This window comes from Erpetoichthys calabaricus, chromosome 17 (assembly GCF_900747795.2).
Source record: "Erpetoichthys calabaricus chromosome 17, fErpCal1.3, whole genome shotgun sequence".
NCBI classification, from domain to species: domain Eukaryota; kingdom Metazoa; phylum Chordata; class Cladistia; order Polypteriformes; family Polypteridae; genus Erpetoichthys; species Erpetoichthys calabaricus.
Window position 1 is genome coordinate 30,831,381 of NC_041410.2, and position 21,753 is coordinate 30,853,133.

Genomic DNA, 21,753 nt, shown 5'->3' on the forward strand with positions numbered 1-21,753 from the left:
CCTGATAAGGGCTGTTTGGTCCCTGTACAACCGGTGTCAGAGCTTGGTCCGCATTGCCGGCAGTAAGTCGAACCCGTTTCCAGTGAGAGTTGGACTCCGCCAGGGCTGCCTTTTGTCACCGATTCTGTTCATAACTTTTATGGACAGAATTTCTAGGCGCAGCCAGGGTGTTGAGGGGGTCCGGTTTGGTGGACTCAGGATTGGGTCACTGCTTTTTGCAGATGATGTTGTCCTGTTTGCTTCATCAGGCCGTGATCTTCAGCTCTCTCTGGATCGGTTTGCAGCTGAGTGTGAAGCGGCTGGGATGGGAATCAGCACCTCCAAATCCGAGACCATGGTGCTCAGCCGGAAAAGGGTGGAGTGCCCTCTCAGGGATGGGAGCGAGATCCTGCCTCAAGTGGAGGAGTTCAAGTATCTCGGGGACTTGTTCACGAGTGAAGGAAGAATGGAGCGTGAGATCGACAGGCGGATCGGTGCGGCGTCTGCAGTGATGCGGGCTCTGCATCGGTCTGTCGTGGTGAAAAAGGAGCTGAGCCGTAAGGCAAAGTTCTCAGTTTATCAGTCAATCTATGTTCCTACCTTCACCTATGGTCATGAGCTATGGGTTGTGACCGAAAGAATGAGATCACTAATACAAGCGGCTGAAATGAGTTTCCTCCGCAGGGTGTCTGGGCTCTCCCTTAAAGATAGGATGAGAAGCTCAGTCATCCGGGAGGGGCTCAGAGTAGAGCCGCAGCTCCTCCGCATCGAGAGGAGTCAGATGAGGTGGCTTGGGCATCTGATCAGGATGCCTCCTGGATGCCTCCCTGGTGAGGTGTTCTGGGCACATCCAACCGGGAGGAGGCCCTGGGGAAGACCCAGGACACGCTGGAGTGTCTATGTCTCCCGGTTGGCATGGGAATGCCTCGGGATTCTCCCGGAAGAGCTAGAAGAAGTGGCCGGGGAGAGGGAAGTCTGGGTACCTCTGCTCAAGCTGCTGCCCCCGCGACCCGACCTCAGATAAGCGGAAGAGGATGGATGGATGGATGGAAGGCAGAGTCATTTGCACATGTAGTTTTACTTTTATATGCCTCGGTAAAAATAATTGTTTAAGTGTTATTTTGTAAGCAGTTGTATATCTGTTTAATCATACTCATTATGATGATAATAAAAGGGACAAAATAGCTAAAACTGCACGTTTCTGTGTGCCAGTACATACTGAAAGTTTACTGATACGAGACGGACATCAACTCATGGGATTATTATGAATTTAAGGTTTGCCGTGAGATTAAAAACCCTTTCCCAATGAATAGCAAAAAGGAACGATCAAGAAGTCAGAAACCAGAAAGACAGAGGATTACCGAGCAATCAAGACATAAAAGGGGGAAACTGAGAGAAGTAAATCGAGGAGCAAAAAGACAGTCAAATAAACCAAAACAACCAAATGCTGTTTAGCTGCCCGATTTTTTTAACCGAATTTGCCCCTAACTTAAGAATAAAGTAATGTTTTATCCACCCCGGTCACTCAAAAGATTCCATCAATCAATGTGCGAAGCTATGGAAAAGTATTAGGGCCACGGAGAAGAAAAAAAATATGGACACAGTGAAGAAAAAATATATGTCGAGAATAAAGTCGACATGTTGACTTTATTCTCGACATTTCCACTTTATTCTCATCGTTTATTTTGTCAGTAGAATGTCGTAAACTAAACTACATCTTAAAATTAACTTTTAATTTATTACTTTTTCTCAAACCCCGTCATAAGTTAATGTAGCACATTAAATGCTTTGTGTTAAGTGTTCCCCGACCCAGTTGTTAATCGCTACGCGCTTCTTAAATATGACTTCCTGTTGCACTGAGGAGGCGCAGGCAGCGATTGCCACACAGATACATTCACTTCATGATATTCCTGCTCTCTGAACATTTAGAATGCTAAGATAAATACTTGATATCATTTTCATGATGAAATGCATTCAAGTATGTATTAAACATGCATGGTGGCGTGGCAGTAGTGCTGCTCCTTCGCAGTAAGGGGTCCCCAGGTCTACGTTCAGTGTAGAGAACTTTATGGCAGGTGTGACGAGGCCCCTAAAACTGGATGTAAGAATGGGTATCGCACAGGTTTAACTGAAATATTGTGTAAATGTTGTGTTCGTGAGCTGGTGGTTGGAGACACGAACACAGAATTCAATGGATGTTCTTCTGAGCGGGCTTTCTTCAATGCATGCGTGCTGTCTCCATCTGACGTACTAAAACCCCAGTTCCTATCCTTCCTTTTTCTTTCTCCACATAATCAATCACCACACAATAAACGTCTTTGTGAAATTAAAACTACAGTAGTTATAAATTTGGGCCATGGAGTGTTCAGAACTTAAAAACAAAAAATCTTTGTTATTCATGTTTAATTGTGCCATGCATTCAGGGTTGCAGTCATGACAGCAAGCATCATGTGCAAGGCAGGAGCAAATCCTGAAGGGACGCCAGCACATTGCAGGGTGAAAACGAGCAATACATACACTAGCATGGTCAATATAGCATAGCAAAACCCACCATCCTAAATGACTTTGAAACGAAACTGAAGCACGCCGAGTAAACCCACCAGAAAAACATGCAAACACAAGGCAGGGAACACTTGGTATCCCCTTGCTGCGAGGCAGCAGTGCAACTACCATGCCACCGTGCCCCCGCGTGTTTAATGCATGCTTTAATGCATTTCATCATGAAAATTATATCAAGTATTTATCTTAGCATTCTAAATGTTCAGGAAGCAGGAATATCATGACATTAATGCATTCTGTATGGTGATCGCTGCCTGTGCCCGCTCATAGTGCATGAGGAAATTAGTTTAAGAAGCACGTACCGGTTAACATGGTTCGGGGAACACTTAACACAAAGCATTTAATATGCTACATAACTTATGAGAAAATCTAGTAAATTAAATATTTATTTTAAGATGAAGTTTAGTTTATACGGAAGTGTAGTTATGACCTGAGTGATACATTCTTCAGGCAGAAAGAGAGAGAGAGAAGCTCCCTGATGCCGTGAGCTCATTGGAGGGTGATTTGTCCTAATTTGCATGCGTAGAGAAAGGTCAGTTTACAGGAGTCCTAAATAATTGTTTAAGTATACAGGTACTTGCGTTGGAGTGAATTTTATGATTATGTTAGGATTGAAATTTTCTTTCAGAAAACTTAATGCACCTTAAATATTTGTTACAGAGTTACTCCAGTAAAAAAAAAAAAAAACAAACTGAAAAATAACAAAGTGTTTAAATGATACATAACCATACACAATAGTCATTCCTTGAGTATATCTGTTTTTTTCTTTCTTTTATTCTTTTTTTTCTGTTTTAATATGACACATCTCTACAGTAGTTGTGATAAATGTGTCAGAAATAAACATAGGATAAGCAGCAGCAGACATAACGACACACAGACCTGGAGCTTGGCTGAGAAAATACAGTCTGCTATATTTCCCACATAATAAATCTCCTTCTTTCCAAGTACCAAAACACTGAAAGCGAAAGGTGGAATTTTAGACCAGAACAAAGAAAGATACATAACAACTGGAAACTCCCAAAGACAGTCCTAGAAGTCAAACAAAATTGTTTGGACAATGACTAACAGTAAAGCATTACCCAAAAAGAAAATTGATCTGGCACTGAAAAAGACACCTAACATTGTGGATACCAAAAATCACTGAGATAAAAGGAAACTCAGTCAGACAGACAAATGCCCAACATCCAACTGCAAAGGTGATTAAGATGCCAAGCACGTGATGTGGGGATGTAACTATGAACAGAAGGTGTGGATTTAGGCCCCAAAAACCTTGTTATGTAGGATACAAATAGACAAAGAAAAAGTTCTGACAGGAAAGTTCCAAACCCAACTAATAAAATAGGAAAGAAAACAGTACTGGGTAGGAGTAAACAGAATTAAAAGCATATTATGAGAGTTGAGGAGACAGTGAACAATCCATGATAAAGCTGCCACTTCTAAGTGTGTTTTAGAATGCAGAGAAATGCATTAAAGAACACAAGTATGCCATTCACTGACCATGGACAGATAAGAATGAATATATCCATTTTAAGTAAATGGTTTTATAGAAGGAAAAAAATTTATACATTAGGCATAAATAGCATATTAGCATAAATAGCCATAAAAATAATTAAAAGCTTCTGAAACATTAGATTAAGCATAAAATAGAATGTTAAGCAAATAAGATAGGTCAAGCAAATGGTTAACTAAAAAATCAGTCATATTGCATTTTCTAGTAAAAAAGGAAAATCACCAGTATTAAGAGAGCAGAAATGGAACAGGACAAAAATGATGCACAGAAACTAACAGAGGACAAGATAAGAAGGCATGAGAACATCTGTTCTCATGAAGGCCAGAAAACAAGGAGCAATACCAGTAACAAAATGCAGGGAAAATAGGCCCTAGTAGGCACGTAAGAAGCCAGCTGAAATAGTGAATCATCAAAGATGGCAAAAAGGCATTACTGCCAATTTCAGAGAATGAACAAAATATATTCTAGCATAAATAAGTTTAGAAAATTAATAATACTAGCATTGAACCTAAGTACAGAAATTAAAGATAAATCAAGCATGCCAAGCAAATGATTAAATAAAGGCACATGCCATATTTCTTTTTAAATTAAAGTTTAGCTTCAGGCCACCATTATAACATAGTATGAAAGGCTTAGGAAAGGAAATGACACAAGAAAAGCCCAAAGATGGTAAAAGGAAGGCATCTGCCCAGCCTTAGACCTATCAAAAATAAGCAAAACAGAAACTATAGATGAACAGTGGACAGTAAAGCCAGGTGCAGAATGAGCTAATTGAACGAGGTCAAAGTGATAAGAAACAATATATAAGTTTTGGGTTTTGAACGATTCGGGACTCAGCTCAATTTGGCCGTATTGGGTTGAGTCCGTGTTATTATTATGCTTATTTTATTGCAATAAAACTATAGACTCTGTATGCCAATCCACTGAGTTCTAATAGCTTTCATTTCAGGTAAAAAGCTTTCTGGTGACTATTTTTGCCACAACAGTTTCATGTGTTTTTCAACTAAAATAAATTTGGTTAAATTAAAAATTAATAAATAAATTAATAAATCCCAATCTCTTTTGTATTAATATACACAAAGAAATGAAGGAAAACAAAAGAACACTTCTGAATAGCTTTTAGCTTTATATGTTTTAAATCAACCATGAAATAAAATAGAATTAGAATAAATTAAAAAAACAATTTAACACAGTTTGATGTTTTCAGAATAATGTGAAAAAGATGAAGCCTGCCAATATAGCCTAATTGCTAAGTGTTTCTGCAATGTCGCACTTCAGGCACAATTGCTACGTGTTTCTGCAATGTTGCACTTCAGGCACAAATTATTCTGAACCAGTCTTGCAGTTAGGCACTGCCATAATCAAATGTCACACTCCACATTCTGAAATGGTCAAATCGTTACTTTGTCTTGAACTGCTCCACATCCTGTTCCCACCAGTCATGACTCATCTCTTCTGTGCTATCTTTCTATCTACAGATAGGCAACAATGATCCCACTCAAAGCATCTTTAAGCACTTGCAAGCTAACAAACAGGCATTCAATAATATAAGCAGTCTGAAGTCAGCAATCATTTCTGAATAATTTTGAAGATCCACGATAGATATCGAAACACAAAAAGGCTGAAGCAGGACAAACAAATTAGTATTGACTGTGACAGGCGGCAATAAAAGAAACATGTCTGGATTTAGACACGATGGGCACATTATCACATCGCATCAATCTTAAAGTTAATAATGTTTTTATGTGCAAGTGAACCTGATCACATTTGTGTGACTGTGCATTACATGTACTGTTCAGCACAGAGCCACAGAAGTTCTTCAATGAAATAAATACATATCTCTATATATAATCTTCATTTGGATCTTGATATTTGTTTGTCCACGAATGAATTAGAAGAAGAAGCACTAGATGGCAGTAGAGAGACAGCTAAAACATAGGCATTGCATTAAGAATCTCCTCCAGGCTTATAGTACTGAAGACTGTAGTACTCCAGTCACACCTCAAAACACAGACATTCAAACTGAACAAATTGTTGTGCTTTAAATTAACTAATCTTCTTTATATATAATCTTCATTTGGATCTTGATCTTTGTTTGTCTGTGAATTCATGTTCCCCTGACTCTTTGTGTTTAGATCTGGCGTCGACACTGTGCATTGTGTTTAGATCTGGCATCGACACCTGCTTCGTTGTCGAAACTGTGGTTTTTTGTGTTTCTATCGACCGTCGTTGGCAGCACTTCGTCCAAATCGAATGTTCACCCACTTCTTGGAGTTGGTAGTCAGAGTATATAAGTCAGACACACTTCTGTGTTTTTCCATCAGTTGGCGTTTGGAGTTCAAGAAAGAAGCATTGGTTCTTCCTTACTCTTTGGATTGCCACAAAGCAACCTGCGAGATTGGAGAAAGGTTGAGAAGAGATTGTGAGAGGAAACGACAGCGTTGTGAAAACGAGACGGACTGTGAACGGACAGAAGCAGAAATGCTCCTCCACCACCACATAATTACTATTCGGACAGTGATTCCAAGTAGGCCGTTCCTATCAAATCAATGTCCAAGGGTTTTGTTTTGTAATTTTGTTTCCCTTATAAAAAATCATAATGCTGTGCGACGAAGGGCCCAGTTCACAACTGGCAGACGCGTTTAAACAGGGAGCCCTTCATAGACAACTTTAACACGCGCAACGTAGTTGGGCGCACATGGCTAGTATAACTATATAAGGCAGTAAGTAAATAAAATAAACACACACTTTGGCCTGAACACACACGAGAATGACATTAAAGCAAGAAAATTTAAAAGAAAGAAAAGTTCTGACTTGGCCATCACAGTCACAGTGAGGTAGATATATCATTGTTGGTTTAATGGAACCCCAGGCATGTTTCTTGACACAGTTCAGCTGAATAATTTGTTGGCTGAAAGTCCTCAGTGTTAGTGTGTCAGAGAGAGGATATGAACCATTGTTAATAATGACACTCCAGGGGAGTCCAGACCACATCCAATAATGGAGCTTGCCTTTAATATAGCTTATGGATTCGTTGGGCCTCTCTTAAAGTGATGTTACCAGCCCAGCACACCACAGCTTAGAGAATCACACTGGCTATCATAGTTATTAGAATGTGGGAAGGATGTTACTTCCCACATTAAAGGAACACTGTCTCCTAAGGGAATAAAACCTGCTCTGCCCCTTTCTTTTCTAGTTCCTCTGTGTTCCGAGACCAGTCCAACCTGTCATTAATGTGGTCCCCCAAGAACTTGTAGGAGTGGACCACCTCTACATCTACTCTTTAAATAGTGAAGGACATAGAGGTCAATAACCTGTTCCTTGGTCTTGCTGATGTTGAGATGCAGACAATTCTCTTTGCACCAAGAAACAAACTTCTTCACCTGACACTTATACACTGTCTCTTCTCTTTCATCAGTACACCCCATAAGAGCAGAATCATCTGAGAATTTCTGTAAGTGATGTGACCTGGTGTTATATTTGTAGTTGGAGATGTACAGAATGAAGAAGAAAAGTGACAGGACTCTTCGTTGCACTGCTGCGATGTTGCTCATGTCCATATCAGACACATAGTCCTTGAGTCTCGCAAACTGTGGTCTGCGCTTAACAGTGAAAGCTGGATTGTACTGAAGGCGCTGGAGAAATAAAAAAATATGATCCTCACAGTGCTGCCAGCTTTCTCTAGGTGAGAATAAGCCTTTTTGCCTTCTTTTGTCGATAGGCAAACTGCAGTTGGTCCAGGTGGTCTACCACAATAGGACTCATATAGTCCAGGACCACTGTGTCAAAGGTCTTCATGCTGTGAGACATAAGTGCTAATAGTCTGTAGTTATTAGTTGAAGAGATGCCTGCCTTCTTTGGAACAGGAACAATGCAGGTTGTTTTCCACAGCAGTAGCAATTTCTGAAGTCTCTGGGACAAACTCAACAGGTGACAGAGGACACCACAAAGTTGTTCTGGGTGACAAAAAACAACCCTCGATGTGTACCACTTGGAAGATGCATTTTCAGGCATTCAGGCAAACAGGAATTTTAATTACCGATAGAAAACACAGTTCTGCAAAATTAGGCTCATAAAAAATTGTTTTAATTGTAAGTGGTTATGGACACATGCACTCATGAACACAACAAAAATATAGACCATAAAATGTTAGTAGACATTGAAGAGAAATGTAATTACATTGTACCAAATGACACACTTTATTGATGTATACAATATTCTCCTGAATCCATTTACCATGAAAGGATATTTGGTCAACTTCATTTTTGTAAAGGTTTTTGTGAAGTATTTTTATATTAGTAATAGAACTGTGTGTATGCGCAATAGAACTAAAACTGTTACGGATATTTATTTTGTCCAATGGTTAATCCAGGGCCACTTCCTACAGCAAGCTGTAGACTAATGTGACTGAAGCCAATGTAGATTGACCATTGACCCTTGAAATAGTTCCAGGAACTCATCCAGGACTGACCTCTTAATGGGATTTAAAGTCATCTTGAAAGTGATGAAGGACAAATTGATATTAATTGCCTTTACCACACTACTAGTAAGTAGACTTGTCTTGTTCAGCTGGAAGAATCCCAACCCACCTGTTGTATGTCAGTGGGTAACAGATGGTCTACATTATATGAAATTGGGAAAAAAAGTTCTCAGCTTTTTTAAAATATAGCAAGATCTAATTAATCAAATCTTAGAATAAGCATTTATATTGGGGAAAAAAGACATTCTCCTTTCTTTGTTGTTTTTTTAGATTTGCTCATGCTGTTGGCTCTCCTTTCTTTCTCTTGGGCAGGGGTTAAATTCTGGTTTGTTAGGTTGCATACTTGATTATATGGAATGTAGTTTTGTTTAAATAAAATCAATAAAATATATTTAAAAAATAATGTAATCTTGAACACAAAAAGAACAGGTTGGGTGGCAAGAGGCACAGAAGTTAGTGTAAGTTACAGGAGGTAAGTAAATGGAGTGTTCTGTTGAGGTCCTTTAGTGGGTGTATGGAGAAGCCATCTGCTGGCAAATAAAGAGCAAACACATTTGATATGAAGATCCATTTTGTATATATTTTTTATGTAATTATGTTTTTATTTATCCGGCCCTTTTTTCATTGACACAACACAGGAAACGGACCATGTGTTGTAACTGATATATGCATTGCCTATACTTTCAAGGAACCAATTCTCTGGTAAAGAATAGACGCAGAAAGATAAGAAACCTAGAACCACTTACTGCTCATTTACGCTCCAGTGAATTTCTAATCTTGTTTGCCTCTCTCTCTCTTGCTGCTCGAGGGAGAAGAACCACAGAACGTTGTGTGAGAGGATTTTCTTTGACTAAACAAAAATTAGTTATATGCTTCACTCACACTCTTTCCAACTCTATTGTCACAAGTCTGTAAATGCAACAAATCTATTTCAATTTCATTCAAGATTCATGCTTTCTTTACTAATTGACATGCATGAATGGTTTCAAACTCCTTTCAGTGTTAGTTACTTTTATCTACTATTAGGTGAAGAAAATGGCATATTTCAAAATGTGTTAGATCTTTCAATATTAAAAGTTACACACCATTTTTAACTTACTTGTACATTGATTTTGTTTTTTTTTTACCTGAAAGGAATTTAAACCATCTAAGTTCAAGTGAAGAGTAGGAGTGCTTACTATCCAAATCTGCCCATCCACATGATTTTTAGGGGAATATATACATTTTAATGCCTGTTCAAATAAGTAGAAGCTACAGGTTGGGTGTGGGGTGGGGGAAGAAATGACCGGGTAAATGCCTTTCCTATGGCAGAATAGAAATCATATTGTTAAAATTGGCCAGGCCGTGACTTTTTTCAGCCTGACATACTCACCCTTGTAAAAATTCCAATTAGAACAATCAGCCCAGATGTTTCTTTGGGGGCTTGGTCCTTTAAAGGCTACACAGAGTTAATTAAATAAGATGTTCAAATCAGTGTTTGCCAGAGGGTGTTGTGATATTGTGACATATAGATGAACACTACAAGGGAACATTAAGCTATCTGCACTTGTGTTTTTCCTTACGACATTGCATTTGTAACTTATCATTCCCCCTTTTTACATTTTTTGCAGACTTAAGAGTTACTTGGAGACTACTCCTCCATTTATTACTTTTACTAATAAGAATTAAAATATATTAGTTAAACATAGTTGCATTATCTGATACTTACATGAAGCAGTGATGTTAAAAAAAGAGAAGCTATAAATACTGTGAAATATTTATTGCTTTTATTTTATTCACAGATTTTCAGACAAAAACAAAATCAAATAAAGTCACCAGTACATATTTGAACACATGAAAATATGGTAAATTTAAATAAATTTTAAAAATATAAAAATATGGTATGGATATATTATTGAGGTCTAATTAAAAAGTTAAGTATTTCCCTGTGGTAATAGTTTTAACATACTGAGCAAACCATCATAATAAATCCATTAAGTAAGTGACCCTCCATCCATCTATTTTCATACTTGCTGAGTCCAGTTCAGTCCATATTAGGGCACACTCAAGCACACTTTTAAAAAAGTATAGCAGTCATTTTTAAACATTTTGAGCTGCTATCTAATCAAACCTCCACGGCTTTGGGATCTGGGTGAACAGCAGAATATCCTGAAGGAAACCCACAAGAACTCTGAGTGAGAGAGAGAGAGAGAGAGAGAGATGGGGGGGGGGGGGGGGGGTTTGGGAGCACCCACTACATGACAAACCACCTGGGATCCGAGTGCTGCGGACACCAAACAAATGGTGAGTATACCAACCTTTTCAATCCTTCATACTGTCACTGTAAGGCAGAACTGCTCATCACTGAAATCCAGTTTACTTAACTATAAATATTATGTAAAATCAAAATATTTTCAAACACAACAAAATATTGTAATACTGTATTCTGCAATTTGATCATTGATAATTTAATATCCAAGAGGCATACTGCAGAAACAATTACAAAGATTGGGCTTTCCAGATTGGGCTATCTTGCTGAAATGAGAGGCAGACCCTTTATGACACATAGACTAACCTTACATTATGCATCATCTCTCCAAACTCTGGGGTTTTGCCACAGAAGCACACAACTGACTCTATTCAGGGCCCATGAATGTGAAATGAAGCAGCTCTTTTCTAGTAAATATAACTGTTATATTGCCAACTATTTGAGCATTAAATAATATAGTAAGAAAAACTGAAGTTTTTCATGCTGTGATCTAATAATTTTTTGTGCATCCTGTTCAGGGTTGTTGCTAAAACTCCCACACCCTTGAAATAGAATGAATGGTTCAAGTAATGACGGGGTGGACTGGCCTTTTTTATTTTGCATTTCATAATGCAAATGCACGACATCTCAAATATGTATAAGATAAAACTAAATAGTTACTTCAAACTGTCCATGTGTGACTGAGCATACAAGTGTGCCTTTCAATGGATAGGTGCCCATCTAGCATTGGTTCCTGCCTTGTGTCCCAACAGTGCCGTGATAGGCACAGCCTCCACACATGTCTAGAAAATGGATGGATGGAAGGATGTAGCAATGCTGTTCATAATAAATATTAAAAGCAGATCTATATAAAATAAATCAAACAGTAATAAAACTACTATAATCCAAGTGGAATTTAATTTCTAAAGGCATTCATTGAACAAAATCAGTGGTCTTAACATTGACTTTTCTCATCAGACTAATGTTTCTTAATTACATAATAAAGGTTAATAAAGAAAAGATTTACATTTAGGACAAGTTTTTATGTGGATCAAGTGACTATCTTATTAATTATACATTTTTTACTTATTAGGTCAAACATTGTTTTATATAAAATAGTTCAATACATTTAGAGTATTATCAACAGCAGTTAATTCTTTTCTGTTAGCAACATTATTTTAAATCAGTAGTTTGGCACATTTTTTTTTGCAGTTTAGGATCCTGAGGTTTGCCATACATAAATAACTTTGCCCACCTGCAGGGTCTCACCATTTACTGTATTCAGTCAATTAATGATTAAGTTATATTATCATCTTTAGTGCCATATGTAATCTCAAAGTGCTGTCCTTATAGAAAAAAAACACAATTTCCTCATTTAAATTATTTAAATTTTAATGATTACCTGATGTTTTTCAAGATCAGATAGAAAATCAAGTATATTATGGACTGCATGTTAAAAGTCACATTTACTCGTCATGTTATTTTAATATGCTTTCCATCTGTCTTGAAGCCCTAAATTTGGATTAAGTATGTTTAAAAAATGAATGGACGAATGGATTTTAAATTGTGTTTATCTTTTCATGCATTCATTTTATTTATTTGATAAATTCAATCAGCCTCAGGATATTATTAACAGATAGTTAACTTAATACAGGTAAATTAACAGATAACAAATAGTCACCTGCTTGCTTAGTTTAGTTCTGTTGATTTTTACCTTTTCAAATATGAATTCATTCTTTTATTATGGTAATTTCAGTCCTTTCTTTGTGTTGCTCCAAAAGTAATATTTTGTTTCCTCAGACCGCCTTTAACTTTTTAAAACTTTTTTTAACAATCCTTGTCTACAGTGTCTCAAGCCTTTTAATTCAGTGTCTCTCTAAATAATAAATTGTTACCTACGATCACGATAACAGTATCAGTGAGATATTGTTACAGCGAATGAAGCAAACACCTTCCATTTACAAAGCCATGACATTTACCAGTCCTTTTCAGTGATTACATTTTTATTTTTTAACATATTTAATCAATGTTTCAATTGTCACATTTGATGAATCAGCAGATAACCATTTCAACTGGAAAATTCAGATGTCTTAATTGAAGCACCATTGACAGTGAAGATGCTTTTCTTTAGTGCCTTTCTAAATCTACAAAAGAAAATAAACAAACATTAAACATATAAAATATCATATTCTTAATCCATGTTTCTCACTGCTATGTGATCTCACATGTCATTCTGTGATCTTTGTAGCTGGAGGTGTAATGTATTACAGTATTGGTGTAGAACATTGAAGGAAAATTTGCAACCCCACTTGTATTATAAAATAAAACTTATTTTTTTGTTCTTCTCCTAGTAGTCACCTGTGTGGCTAAGCAGCTTTAAACTTTGAGGCATGAACCACCCAGCACAAAACAGAGCAGTGCACTCAGTCTTCATTAAACGTGGTCCTTCTTTTTTCATGTGATCAGGGGAACTATGAGGTGAAACTGAACTGTTTCTTTTGGTGAATTCCTTTTCTGATTTCAGATTTTCAGGTTGCTAGAGCCATGTACAAATAAGGTTGAATAAATAAGAGTCTTTTCTTCATTAATCTTTCACTATTTAAGGTTGTTTGCTTCTCCCAGTCTCTTTACTTTTTTTTTTAAATGACCAATTAATGGTGATACTGCTTTGTATTAATCATCAAAAGACATTTTTATATGTATCTTTTCTTAAAAATGTATACAATTTTATAGAAGAACTGAGGCAAAGGAAATCTTAAATTTAATTGGTTGAGATGTCTTTAATTGGTGTGTTACAGAGGTGGTGATCAAGAAATAGCCAGTCATTGAACAGCAGCACTGTTGCTATTGTTTCTTTTTACAGTACGTGTAAAACTTTGGAAATCACAAGAGTACAGTTTGATATCCTCAAAAGATACGTGATCCTCCATCACTTGAGACCTGTAGAGTTAACTGCCTTTACATAAATTTGGAACTCTGTTAAAAAGAAGTTAACCACAGTACAGGAGAACAAAATATTTATGAATTAAACAAGCTAAGGAGATGGTACTACATAAACTGTATAGATTATTTATTTGTGGTGAATGTGTAATTAGGATTAATTTAGTGTTATGGATGACATTAAATAAAATATTTTGAAGTTGCTCTGCAAAAGGCTCAGTGTGTATAAATTTATGTATTCAGTAGATCTTTTGGAGAGCGACAAGTGATCTTTCTGGTCCACTTCAGCCACTCTAAGAAGACAAAGAGATTCCTAGGTTTATATAGGCATGCTGTATAGGCATAATGAGTAGTAAATCATACTGTAGATAGTGGGATGTTACTAGACTAGTTCCTAGTTAGATTAGACTATACTAGACAAGTTACTAGGAATATTAGAAACTTAAAAGTACACAACTTATCACATGATTCAATCTACGCCATCTTTTAAGTGAAGCTAAAGGAAATGCTTTGTTCTATAATGACAATGTATATATGAGTATACATACATACATACATGTAGTACCTATAAAATTGGTTTTATTTTATATATATATATATATACTGTATATATTGTGGGGAACAGCTCTGACACAGACAGGTAGACAAGACGGTTTCACCACACACACGTTTATTATACATTACTATTTACAAATTGTGCATCAAACCCAGTGCCGCAGCACCAATCACCCCTTAAGTCCTTGGCCACACAACACAATGCCTTCAGTCTCTGGTCCACCTCCACTCCTCTCCTCTGAGCTTCGTCCTACTTCCACCTGACTCTTGCCATTGACTGGAGGGAGGCAGCCCCTTTTATACGCCCCCGGATGGACTCCAGGTGCTTCCTGAGGAGCCTCCGTTGACACACCCCTGTGTGGCAGAAGCTCTGGCTGCGTACCCGGAAGTCCTCCGGGTGTCCCCAATCCTCTTCCCCCCAGCACTTCCGGGTGTGGCGGAAGTGCTGAGGTCCAGGGCTCTCAAGGCATCGGGGCGCCCCCTGGCGGTGGCCACGGGCCCCTACAGGGTAGAGCTTCCGTGCTCTGTACCCGTGGCCCCCAAAGCAACCAGGGCAGTCGCCAAGCAAAGGTAATTCCACACCAGGCCAGGGGAGGGTGGGGTACACTAAACCGTCTCCTGTTATCTCTACAGACCAGCCGCGGGAAAACCTGTCTGAGTCAGTGATGACATTTCTGGTTCCGGTGCCCAGAAGAATGTCACTTCTGCTTCCGCCGCCCAGAAGAACGTCACTTCTGCTTCCAGCACCCAGAAGAATGTCACTTACGGTGCACAGGCTGATGTCAGAAGGACATCATTACCTGTTACACTACATCACTTCCGGTCTGATCCCTTAAAACCCCCATCTTTTCCAACCCTCATCTGTTCTATCTTGGACTCAGTAGTATCAACAGCTCCGTATTATTAATAAAACCATTTGCAGCCAGGAATATTATACAGGTGGCTGCCCCAAACCTTTTTACGTGTGTCGAGTCTGTTCCTTTTCACAATATATACTGTGTGTATATATATATATATATATATATATATATATATATATATATATATATATATATATATATATATATATATATATATATATGGAAAAAATATAACAGTAATTTCCTTCACTCTTACTTTTTTGGAGTGGTATCTCTGAGGCTAGGGATCTATGCCAGCATTCTAAAAGTTGCCGAATCCCATGAAACGCCCAAAGTGACTCTACTCCACTGAGACCTTCGGCAAGGCACTTAACCTACAATTGCTTTATCCTGAGTATGATGTTAAGCTGCATCCAGCCCTGTAATCCAGTCCTCCAACTTACAGGGAAAACTTGTGGGTTGGTGGCAGGACTGGCACTCCAGCCACCTTAGAAAACCTCCCACTGTGCCAATGGGGTGCTGAGGTGTCACCCCCTGCACTCAGGTCCCAATCCAAGTGGTTTGTTGTGTGGTGGGTGCAGCAATGAGCTGTAATCAGCACATGCTCCCAACCTCTCCCTCTCTCTTACTTTCCAAAATTATATTCCTTCTCTTATTCTTGTCATTCATGTACAATTTACATGTTAAATAAATGGAAATGTTTAATTGGACGTAAACTTGGATGATGGTTAAAAATATATGCTCAACAGGATTATAGTTTCTGCAGACGTACATTTTATCTTAAATATAAGAGTAAGATTTGTGTTGCATGCATACAATGGTAAGTAGTCTTTGGTCAGCTTCAGTTTATCACATATTGTTCAATATGGCCTGCGTGTGATTTTTGCACAAATACAGTACAGGTTTCAGGCAAGAAATGCAATCAAATAAAATGCTGTCTTTGAATTCAACCATTGTAATAAATGGGAAATAAAATTACCAACAAAGCTGCTCAAATATATGTATAACATTTATAGCTTAGGGATGTTCCAATCATGTTTTTCAAGGCCAATATCGACCAGCCTCATGTTACTTGATTGGCTGATTCTGATACCGATTGTTTTTTTTTTTTCCTTTATCCCTTTAAAAGCATTTTACACTTTGCTCCTGCATAAAAGCCTTTTGTTTTATAGGAAAAGTGTACTTTTATAATTAAACTATGTATAGACCACAGGTGTTAACTATTCATTTTTTAATAACAACTAGGGGGCTCTGCCCCCTGCTCGCTTTGCTCGCCCACCAACCGGGTTTGGTTTACCGGATATACAATTTAAAGAGATTGTTAATTTCTTGGGAATTGTTACATATGCATTATTTTCACTTTTACTTTAAAACTTTTGTAAAAACAATACTTGTCCTTTATTTCTAGCCCCGGGTGTGGGTAAATCTCTTCTCGCCAGACATATAACGCTGCTCATGTTGTGAAGGTGGGCTGAACACACACTAAGGAGATTTCATCGGATCACCTTCTGTCTTTCTGCTGCTGCTGAGCTTGTCGTGCTGCGTGTAGATCATTTAACACTAGAATTACCAGAGCCTACGAAAAAACTCGTATATCCGGCCCACCTTAAATCGCTTCTTAAATCCGTTCACAACTCTCCGCCAGCATCCTTTGTCCTCTAAATGTGCTGATAAAAGACAAGCTGCCAGCAGCCGGCTATTCCATCCCCCCACCGACTTAGAACGTGAGCGAAGTTTTCCCAGCTCACGCCTTGATTGATTATGTGGGAGTGAAGTGGAGTTTTACAGTGGAAATAAGAGATCATTATTCTAAAGTAATCTGTGTAAACACATTGTTAAAACAGAAACTTTTTCATATTTTAGTAATAAATGTTACAAAATGTAGTAGGCATAAACTATAGAATATATAAAGCCCGCGTTCCAAAGATCAAATAAACACTTTCACAAAAGTTTCAAGAATGATTCAACAGCTTCTGCGGCGTAGCGTGTTAAGATTTGCCTCTTAGCGCAGAGCAGCTTTTCCTTGCCTCACAGACCTGAGTTCGATTCCCCGCTGGGGATGAAGTGTTGCTTTTTTTTTTCTTTTCTTTTAAACCTCAAACGGACATAAAATTTATACATTGGTATGCACTGTCAGTTACTGAGATCGTTATATTTTCATGTGGGATGCTCCTTTTCAAATATTTTTTTAACAATTGAGACTGCAATTAACAGGAACAACTGTCCTTATAACTCATTTTTAAGATCCATAACACACAGACAGACAGAGCACTGCGTAATAGAGAGACAGACAGGCAGAGAAGTCACTACATATATAAATAAACAGGGAAGCCACGTGTACTGAAAGAAAAAAAGAACAACATGTGCGTTGTCCCAGCTGCACTGAATAAGCGCAGGCGCTCTAACATCACCCCTCCCCCGATCTTACTTAGAGAGTTAGGGACAGTTAGGGACAAGAGTTTTATAACTCTTATTTCCACTGTAAAACTCCACTTCACTCCCACATAATCAATCAAGGCGTGAGCTGGGAAAACTTCGCTCACGTTCTAAGTCGGTGGGGGGATGGAATAGCCGGCTGCTGGCAGCTTGTCTTTTATCAGCACATTTAGAGGACAAAGGATGCTGGCGGAGAGTTGTGAACGGATTTAAGAAGCGATTTAAGGTGGGCCGGATATACGAGTTTTTTCGTAGGCTCTGGTAATTCTAGTGTTAAAAGCCTTGTGGCAGGAGGCTGGGGGCCAGACCCAGCCGGGACGCCTGGAAGGACCGGGAGGCGGTCTATACGTCCCCCAGGCCACGAGGGGGCAACCGCCCTGGATAAGGAGGGGACCACAGGGATGGATCAAGGAGGCTCAAGCCCATTGGGGCCTGTGGCCACCGCCAGGGGGTGCCCCGAGCATCGCTGAGCCCGGGAGATCAGCACTTCCGCCACACCTGGGAAGGTGGAGGAAGGACCTTCCAGGGACATCCGGAGTGCTTCTGGGTGCTCATGCGGCACTTCCGCCACACCAGGAAGAACGGCGTTAGTGAGCACTTGGAGCACGTCCAGGTGACTATAAAGGGGGCCGCCTTCCTACAGTCAAGGAACGAGAGTTGGGAGCTGGAGGTGGACGAAGCTCCAGCGAAAGAGGGAAGAAAGGCGGTTGGATCATTTGCTGCTGCTGGCGAGCTGCATTTTCTGCTTGTCGCTTGTCATTGTTTTAAGAGCTGGGAGCACATGAAGTGTGTCTGCCAAAAGCATTCCAACAACTGATACGTTAGATGTCTGTGAACTTGTTTTAAATGTTGTCTCACTGCCTTGTCTCGCGTGACATTAAAGTGTCTCTCACGGGACATCAAATTGTCTTCTGCGAAGATCACGTCTCATCTCCCTCCCAAGATTTCCTCCAATATTTCTTTTTATAACAGAGAGAACTTAAATTCTGTAGGCTTATTCTTCAGTAACCATAAAAATGCTAAAATAAATAAAATTTCCTTAAAATACATACTGATATTTACAAAAATATTTATCCATAATACATATTGCACAAAAGTAAATAAAATCAAACAAATCTTTAAAAAAGCCACAAATCTATCAAATGCTCATAAGTTGTTTATCAACAACACACAAGACAAACATGCTTAACAGGTTTATAAGTAAAAGACAAATTCTGCAGTTAAGCTAATAAGCCTATTGTTTAGTATGCAGCAACTTCAAATTTATCTTTATCTTTTCTTTTTCCATTTAACAGTATGGTATTGTACTGTGTTACCCATTATGGATTCAATAAGAAGTCAACCAAAATGACACCTTTTATTGGCCCAAAAGCTTGCATATTGTAATCTGTTCAGTGTGGCACGTAGCTGGGGGTGGTACCCAGCCTGGATGCCTAAGAGGACCAGAGGAGGGCTTACACCTCCTCCAGACCATGAGGGGGCGACCACCCTGGTTGCTGTGGGGACCATGGGTACAGGGCTTTGAAGCTCAACCCTGTAGGGGCCCGTGGTCACCGCCAGGGGGTGCCCCAATGCCTGGAGAGCCCTGGACCTCAGCACTTCCGCCACACCCAGAAGTGCTGGGGGAAAGAGGAGCAGGGACACCCGGAGTGCTTCAGGAGATGCAGCCGGCACTTCCGCCACACTGGGGAGTGTCAGTGGGAGATTGCCGGAAAACACCTGGAGCACATCCGGATGCTTATAAAAGGGGCTGCCTCCCTCCATTCAGGGCTGGAGTCGGGTGAGGAGAAGGACGAGGTCTGGGAGGAGGCAAGAAGGTGGCCTGAAGAGTGCAAGAGGCATAGTGTGGTGTTGGCTTGGACTTTGGGGGAGTCTTGGGGGTTTGTGTGTGTGCACTTTGTTATTGATCAAGTTTTTTTTAGTGAAAATCAGCTGATTTAGATCAGCAGCCAAATAATCAGAGCATCTCTATTATAGCTCAGCTAGTAAATATCCATTTACTAACCCGCTATATCCTAACACAGGGTCACGGGGGGCTGCTGGAGCCAATCCCAGGCAGCACAGGGTGCAAGGTAGGAACAAATCCCAGGCAGGGCACCAAACCACCGCATGACACACACACACACACACACACCAAGAACACACTAGGGACAATTTAGGATTGCCAATGCACCTAACCTGCATGTCTTTGGACTGTGGGAGGAAACCCATGCAGACACGAGGAGAACATGCAAACTCCACACAGAGGGGACGCAGGGAGGACCAGGGAAGTGAACCCGGGTCTCCTTACTGCGAGGCAGCAGCGCTACCACTGCGCCTCGTGCCGCCGCTAGTAAATATGCAATTTATAAATTGAAATAGATAAATTGTTCAAATCAAGTTTATTTTAAATTAAAGATTACTCTTTTTTAAGTCATTAGTAATTGGATTAAATAGGAATGTGTTAAGATGAATCGGTGGGAACACATTATGCAATTTTTCCAGTAAGCTCAATCATTTTTATTTGTATTACTAGAATGGATTGCAACTTAGTATTTTACACCAAACATTACATATTGATACTTACCTTCTGTTCTTTCTGGAACTACTATGCTGGTTTTCTTTTTCCTGGGAGCAAAAAAAATTCATTTCAGATTAATATGCGGTGCAAATTATTAGAAGAATTTTGACAAGAACAGGCTACTCAGCCCAATAAGCTCACCAGTCCTATTCCACTAGATTCTCCAAAATGCACTATTCAGCAATTTTTTCCACGTGTCTATGATTTTTGGAGTAGAAAAGAAAAAATCTTGCTATATGTTTGCAATTTTCTTTTAACAAATTTCCAACTGTGTTCTTCTAACATCAGGGATGCACCATACTAATTTCCTTTATAATTTTAATCATTTCAGTCATGGCACCTTTTATTCTGTCTTTGCTTAAGCTGAAAAAGTTAAATTCCTTTACTCATTTCTCACAATTTTTAATTTGTTTATTTTTATAAATGAAGGCCTGATTAGTAATAATAATAACAATAATAAGAAGAATAATGGTACAGGTATCAATGTGCTATTACTCTGTTACTTGATATACCCAACAGTATAACTTGTGACATGATACAACAAAACCAAAAACAGCCATTTTAATACTACTACTACTAATAATAATAATAATAAAATACTAATAATACTACTGCTAATAATATAAAATAACATCAACTACTACTTCTACTACTGATAATAATATAATAAAAACTTCTAATACTACTACTGAACATATTTAATAAATTAACTTGATGCAGTAAATGCAAGGTCAAAGTGAAGCTGAATATTTAGATATTTATAAAATAAACATGTGAAAACATTAAAACACAGTAGGTTCTAGAGCCCACCTTCTCAACTTTGATGTGTAAAAGTGACAGTTTTATTTCAAGCCATATTTCATGACATGTTTAGAGGAAAATGCTGGACAAAATTAAAGAAATGAATGAATAAGCAACAAAAACATATTTATTTATGATCACATTTCATGAGAAATTTAATTATTTATGCTTATATTTCATCATACTTTTATTTATTTGTACATTTATTTATTTAAATTAGTCCAAAATATTCCTCCATATTATTGTTTTGGGATAGGCACCTTGAAAAACAACCGTGTAAGTCATGAATCCATCATCAGACTGGAAGAACATCTTCTCTTACATCTGTTCATATTGGAGCATAAGCTCTCCGGTATGTTGAATCGATGATACCACAGTAATAAGGAGTGCACAATAATAATTTGGAAACTTGAAATACCTGCAGTTTAGTCAGAGTTTCTGCCCCTAATGTGGGCCTTGTGATGGGTGTTGAGTATAAAACAGGATATGCTATAATTTGTCGACTTGTGAATGAAATACGGCAATAGGGTCCCTGGTACTGAATTACAGTTCTAAACATAAGTTAATTAGAGCAGGTGAGCTAATGCATATGTTAAATGATGACTTCATGGTTTCCTTCATCATGTGTTTCATTCCTACTATGCCTCAATTCTAATGCATTTAACGAGAGATCATTGTTCCATACCATAGACCAACTCTGGGTTGGCTGCTCAATTAAAAAATGCTGCTGCAGATTTCAGGACAAGAATTTCTAAAATCTTCCAACCCAGTGAAAAGTGGGCTCTGATGTCTGACATAGCACCTGTGAACAATCCCACTAAGTTAATAACAGATTCATGGGATGTT

The 21,753-nt window shown here is 38.7% G+C and overlaps 1 protein-coding gene across 7 annotated transcripts in view; it reads right to left on the reverse strand.

Moving 5' to 3' along the window:
* The window catches only part of LOC114667831 (hemicentin-1-like), a 314,465-nt gene that overhangs the window by 106,280 nt on the left and 186,432 nt on the right, over positions 1 to 21,753 (reverse strand). For 4 of the 7 annotated variants that reach the window (XM_051920623.1, XM_051920624.1, XM_051920625.1 and 1 more), the window contains 2 exons: positions 20,113 to 20,153; positions 10,281 to 12,899 (listed from right to left, as the gene is read on the reverse strand). In XM_051920623.1, coding sequence (XP_051776583.1) covers positions 20,134 to 20,153 — 20 coding nt within the window. In that variant the 3' untranslated portion in view covers positions 10,281 to 12,899; positions 20,113 to 20,133. Of the gene's footprint in view, positions 1 to 10,280; positions 12,900 to 20,112; positions 20,154 to 21,753 lie in introns of those variants that run through there. The other 3 variants (XR_007933768.1, XR_007933767.1, XM_051920622.1) reach the window with 1 other exon arrangement.